Source organism: Schistocerca piceifrons, chromosome 6 (assembly GCF_021461385.2).
Source record: "Schistocerca piceifrons isolate TAMUIC-IGC-003096 chromosome 6, iqSchPice1.1, whole genome shotgun sequence".
Taxonomy (NCBI): Eukaryota; Metazoa; Arthropoda; class Insecta; order Orthoptera; family Acrididae; genus Schistocerca; species Schistocerca piceifrons.
The window spans coordinates 364,881,298-364,888,294 of record NC_060143.1 but is presented as its reverse complement, the minus strand read 5'-3'; the positions used below and the strand labels follow the sequence as shown (position 1 = coordinate 364,888,294).

General features: G+C 35.4%; 1 protein-coding gene across 1 annotated transcript in view; it reads right to left on the bottom strand.

The window, feature by feature from the left end:
* Window positions 1-1,434: 1,434 nt before the first annotated feature.
* Window positions 1,435-6,997, bottom strand: part of LOC124803326 — a gene marked incomplete at its 5' end in the record, with an annotated part of 263,707 nt that continues 258,144 nt past the window's right edge. The window contains one exon of the mRNA XM_047264509.1: window positions 1,435-3,282. Coding sequence (XP_047120465.1) covers window positions 2,294-3,282 — 989 coding nt within the window. The remainder of the gene's footprint in view (window positions 3,283-6,997) is intronic.

Here is a 6,997-nt window from a genome sequence, read left to right as displayed (position 1 = left end):
GATTTCTTTAATTTTCCCATAGATGTCATCTATCTTTCTCATGCCTCTACAGCCAAGCATTTCATGTTGAGCCTTACCTGTTTTGTCATTTTGCACTTGCAGTCAGTCTCAAGCTTTAGATATCTGCATTTCCTTTCGCCTGATTCATTTTATGCATTTTTATATTTTTTCCATCATCACTTAAATTCAGTATGTCCTGTGTTATCTAAAGATTTATGTTTTTTTGTGTATTTGATCTTCTGCTGCCTTGACTATTTTTTTTCTTAAACCTGCAACACATGTGTTTACACTTATGTGGTACCAGCCTACAAGAAGCTATTTGTGGGCCAACTTGTGAACTTCATATTACATCACAAGGGTAAGCCACTTGTTCAGATTCAGTGTTTAATCATACATAACCATTACCTATGCCAAAATTCATTATTCATTCCTTTATAATCTTAATGCAATATCATTACTGCATTTCATTCATGTGGTATTTGCTTATGCAATAAGGCCATATTTTTTGTATGGTCCTAAAATTTTCTGGTGGCTCCATAAAAACTTAAGTGCATATTAATTTTCAAAACCACCAACAGTATTTTGACTCTGATGGCTTCTCCCCCTTACACACCAAAAGTTTCCTTACCTTACAGCTGACTACCTGTGAAAATGGAATATACAGATTGAATAGCAACTATTAAAATGTGCTGAATGTTGTGTAACAGATTTTCTTAGCTTTCTGTAGCTTTTTCATGTTCTCTCATCCCTGTGAAATTTTATCTATCTCAATAATGAATATGAAGATGTACCGGTACTGTTCTTATCACTTGGTTGGTACCAACCCAATGACACCAACCCCCAGAGCTATCTATTTTTTATAAGATCTTGGAATCAGGATTATCCTTCCTTAAGACACTCCTGCCCTCACCCATACGCCAGTTATGCCAACAATTGAACCTGAGAAATACTCTGAGGCAGCAGGATGCCTGTCCTGTTCCCGACACCAACTCTCATAAGCTACGCCTATGTAATTAGTCCAGATGGAAGACGTGTCCTGCGCATTCATCCATCAAGAGAGAAAGGTATCTCTTACTGAATACTGCTGAAACAACGCATAAAAAAAATTACATTATCTATGAATTCCACTGTATATCAGTCTGTGTTGATGTGACTAACAATCAGTTATCCAAAGGCAATGTGACTGTGATCAAAAGTAAACTCGGTGTCACAAGCCACTGCTGTCAATTTCCAAAATTTTGCTCTCAAAAGCGTTCTCAGAGCATTGCCAAATTAATCAGATCATTTGTAGTCATTTATTTTGCCTGATATTATAATGGTGGTGATGATAAAAAAATAGAACTGTATTTATTTAGTTCAAATACTGGACTCACTATAACTAAAGCACATGGAAAATTACTTTCAAATTTTTATTTTCAAATGTTATTGCGTAAATGGAAATTCTACATTTTGTCATTTTACGTACAGTATATACATTAGTTAGTACAAAATGAGATGCATGATTTATGTTTACTTTGTAGCACTCCATTAAATTATTCACATTTGAAAATTTATCTTCCAGGGTCTTGCATATAATGAGTAATCATAGTTTTTCAAAATCAGTATATAGTTTATAAAGTTCAGAGTATTTTTGAACAAGCATATTCAGAACCTTTGTATCTAATCATATTGTGTCTAGCAATGTTTGGATAATCTTTTCAGCCATTATGCCTCAATTATCCCATTTAAAAGTGTAGAATTTTAATTTTTGAACACATGACTCATATTTGTACAATCTTGAAATAGTGTGTGTTCATCTGAGCTTTCTGCATATAGAATGGAGACATACACTGAAAATTTGTTAACTGAAATTCAATGAACATCTGGTATAAGGAAGTGAAAGGGGTGGAAATGGAAGCTTGCTCATTGCATACAAAAGTATTTCTGCAATATGCTCACAATCTGATGTGTATCTGTGGACAAAAAGCTAATATTCTGAGCAATGGATACCTTTGTATTGGACTGCATTGACACACTTCTGTTAACTATTGAAGTGTAACATAATGCAGTGCAGTACATATTTATGTGCATGTTTGAATTTCTTCCTTTGTTCTGATACAGAATTAAACATATAATCAGATGAACATGATGATTTTTTTATAAATTCAGTAAATGTGTTAAATGCGACATCACAGTTGCTTACAACAATTAAAATTCAGCCATTATATTATCTGTATTGATAACAGTACAGATTTTTTGCAGATAATTCTGACAATTTTAAGCATTCTGAAAGCTAAATAATGTACAGTCAATATCAGCAAACTGTATCGTAAGTTACTTCTTCCTTTAGCACTGCACTGCTCTCACTGCCACTATCAAACTGCACATAATAATAATCTTCTTTGAGTTTCTCTGCACCTCTGTGTTTCAGAAAATAAAAGTCTAGTTTTCTGACATCTCTAGAGGACGAATTCTTTGGCTCACATATTTCTGCATATATATTTTCTTCATCAATAGTATTCTCACCATTTTTAAAATTGTTTACTATTGCATCTGCAACATGAGAGTAAGGGAGGTCATCAGGTGAAAGTGACAGTCCAGACGATACCTCTTTGTTCCTTAAATTTGCATTTGGAGGTGGCAAGGGAGGACTCTGAATTCTTTGCTGTAGATGAGATGTAGATGCAGTACGACTTTGGCCAGATATTGCAGATGATACCTCAGGCTGATACATTGATGGGTAGTTTTTGTTGTTGATATATTGCTGAACCTTTGGAGATACGTGGTTATGGTGACAGCGATTTTCACTCGGTGGACCACTGTCGGGTGGTATTCGTGACTCGTTTCTCGGTGGCACAGCAGGAGGCAAGTTACGCCCTTCTTCTACCTTTACATTTGCATTTCCATTATATGGCATGTAAGTAAATGATGCAGACTTCTTAGTTGCTTGTCTTGTTTTTATTTTCTCTGCCTTCTCCTTGGATGCTGGTAATGGTACTTGCAGTAAGGTCTCATTTGATGGAAATATATGATGTGTCACTTTAATTTGACGTCTCCAGCGATCACCATGTTCACGACAAAATGCAAGCACACCCTGGAGTAGAGGTGATTTGAACATTCGCATCTCTGTCTCGTGGTGCAGTAAAGGTCGTGACAGCAGAAACTGGGAGTCTGCATCGATTTCGAGGAACTTTGGCTGCATCTGGGATGTAAACTGTCCATGACAAGAGAGATCAGCATCTGGTGGCAGTGTACACGCCAGGATAACATCTTCCTGCTGGCAGCTTTCAAGCCAAAGATTGCCTGGAACATAAAAAATGGAACAATAACAAAATGATAGTTTAAATACTGTTGACAAATGCTTATAACTGTCTCAAGTCTAAAACCACTGATCATGAAAAATTCCTGGCAAGAGTGGTTAACATTAGATATTTTATTCATTTATTTATTCCTTCCTTTCATGTTGTAAGATAGAGTTTCACTCTGCACAGTGACACTAGTTTCTCTCATCTACAGTGAAAGTGTGTTGGGCATGGGAGACTGAGGGAACTTGGGCAGTGTGTCATTACATAAGGGACATGCCCAGCTACTACTGTACCAGTGCCTTGCTACATTGAGATTATTTGAAATAAAATACCATGACCCATAAGTAGGCTGCTGCTTACATTTCACTCCATCTAGGAACTGTATACTGTGGAATCACAAGGGCTGAAGATAAGCTGCCGAAACTGGAATATGGTGTACATATCAGGAGAAATGTAATGTCAAATGTATAATGGGCTGAAGAAGGCCAAATTGAGTGCCAGTCAGGATATGTCTTAGTCCAAAGAGACATACCGAGGAGGGTATGGAGGATTAGGATGTATTACTGATAAAAGATTGAAATGAAGATGCTGTATCTGAAGATCTAGCAAAAATAGTTCTAAAGATAACTATTAGAAATCGTACAAGTTTAATGCCTAATATCATTCCACACAGAGTAACAGGCTGAAAGTCTATAGACAGTGTTTAAAAAAATGAAAACCGAACTGTAGGAAAATTGTGGTTTATAATGTGAAAGTAATGACGAAGCTGAGGACTAAAAGAGATAGCATATTAAATACATTTATCAAGAGAAATCTAAATGGTTACTGGGTCTGGAAATAAAGAAATAGCATAGGGTACTGTGGACTTAACGTGACTCAACATTTTTGCTTTCCACAGCCTAATAAAACACAGAACTGAGTTAGAGAGATAATTAGTAATTAAACAGAAGTCCATATAATTAAGCACAAACAAAGAAGATAATCAAAACTGAAAATGAAGTAGTTGTTGGCTTAAATATTAGAAATAATACTGTAACCAACATTTTGTTGGAAACAAAATTTCAACAGAAACTTGATAAACAGAAGAAAATAAGAGCCTATTATTAGTCCAGTACTATAGAATTTGCAGAACTAACAATTTAGAAACATTTACAACAAGGATGTAAGTGATAGCTGAGATCCAACTAAAGCCTAATGTCTAACAAGAACCTACTACCAAGTGAGGTGGCACAATGGTTAGCACAATGGACTCACATTTGGGAGGATGACAGTTCAATCCTGTGTCTGACCAATCTAAATTCAGGTTTTCTGTGATTTCCCAAAATCACTTCAGGCAAATGCTGGGGTGATTCCTTTGAAATGGCATGGCTGACTTTCTTCTCCATCCTTCCCTAATCCAATAGGACCAATGAACTTGCTGTTTGGTCCCCTCCCCCAAACTAACCAACTAACCAAATTCAGAGGCTCAATTTTCACTGTGAAACCTATGAATATTCTCTTATTCTAATGCCCCATTTATGAATGGAATGAAATGTGATTTATTAGTCTTATTACATACTGTATACAGATCATTGAATCTGTTGGGCAGGAGACACGTCAAGTTTACAAAAAGTATAATAATTTACAAAAGGTCTTTTTACACTGTTTTAAGAATGTTATCCATTATAGATGAACAGTTTGCAAGTATATCTAATAAAAATACATATAACACTACAATATATGTTACATAGTAACAGTTTACAGATTAATAGTCTCTGTTCAAAGTGTAAAACTGTCTTCCGTGGGTTCTTCAATGATAAAATAACATTTTTCTCTAAAATGTTTTGATGTAATCTTTTCAAAGAGCCAAAGGCCGAAGAATTTCATATGACTTTCTTCTGTCACAAATCAATTATTATGGACTGTTTTTATAGGACACAATGCTTATGATTTAGAGACAAAGTCTATCTCTTGAAAACATTTATTAGTTTTACTCTGTTTCTATGGAACCAAGATTCAAGTTTTCCTAGCACATTTTGTGCACTATCTGTAATTTTTTTCTATAGTGTCATTTTCTATCGGGACTGAGGTGTCATCTATGAACAGGACTGAATGAGCATTGATACTTAATGATAAATCATTGACATACAACAAAAACATGCATGAATGCAGTAATGAACCCTGTGGTACCCCTTAAACCCTTAGGAAATAGTTTTTCATTTGGAGTAGCAGTTAACTGAATTTAGTTTTAAAATAACTCATTTTTCAATCAGGTAGGAATTGAACCACTGTAATGCAGTATCCTTGATCCCAAAGCTCTTAAGTTTGTGGAGTTTTAATAAATGGTTAACTGAATTGAAGGATTTTGTGAGATCACAGAATATTCCTGAAATCTTTTTATTCTAGTCCAGTGAAGACCAGTTTTCTGAAATAATGGAAGGCTCCTTTCTGCATTCCCTTTACTGTAATTTACACAATACAGACAGTTGTAGGAAGCAAGGATTACACTCTATTTATTCAATGACACTGTTTTGAACAACATGAAGACTAAGATGTGGGTCTTCAAAGATTTCTTAAAAATTCATATACATGGTGTTTATAAATGAATATCAGGGTTTTAACATTTTATAATATTTATTATATTAAACTTACAGTTATAAATGATATGTCAAATGAAATAGCAACTCAAACAGTTTTACCAAGCACCTTATAAATGTTCAGTGTGAGCACCATTTGTCACATGGCACACATCAAGTCTATAGCCGAGTTCTTTGCAAACGTTGATAAGTGTGTCTTCAGTGATTGTAGCAACATATGCTTCAATCCAGTTTCTTAATTCAGGGAGGTCTGCTGGTAGCGGAGCCACATACACACAATCCTTGATGAAGCCTCAAAGGAATGCATGGCGTTAGGTCGGGTGAATGTGGAGGTCATGCAAAGCAAGCCCTGTCATTGGGCCCCTTGTGGCCTATCCAGCACTTGGCTATAGACTTGATGTGCGCCGTGCGACAAATGGTGCTCACATTGAACATTTATAAGGTTCTTGGTAAAACTGTTTTAGTTGCTCTTTCATTTGACGTATCATTTATAACTGTAAGTTTAACGTAATAAATATTATAAACCATTAAAACCCCGATATTCATTTATAAACATCCTGTAGTTTACAAGATGCAATGAAAAACTGTTGAGATTATGAGAATGAATGTGTTTCTGAAATGTTGTCAAAAGATGAAGACAAAGACATCTGACACACAAAAAGCAAGAAACACTTGGGAATGATTGAATAATGGTAGAGATGAGAAGACCAGAGAGAGATGTGGAGAAAGAAAAATTTGCAGAATCATTCTGACACAATATACATATTAAGACAACCCTGATATTTGGAACAACTGTATAAAGCCATTCATTTACAAGGAGAGGAAAGCTCTTTAGGCTTTTGTTATTGGTATAAAAGCAGACACCCAACGTACTTTGTACATTACAAGCTTTAGCTTCACTATCAGCACTTTGTGGAAACGTTACTCCCATTAATTGCAGAAATATAAGTTTTTGTTGTCCACAATCTGAAATTTGGTCCGAACACTGTAGTGCTTTTTTAGGCATGGTTCTAATGGGTATGGTATGTCTTTGTTTCCCTCTCATTTTGAACTGATTTACGCAGCCAGATACAATGAGACCTTTAGATCAGTAATACTCTGAACCATGGTACAGCTTCACATTTTTCACAGAGGTGA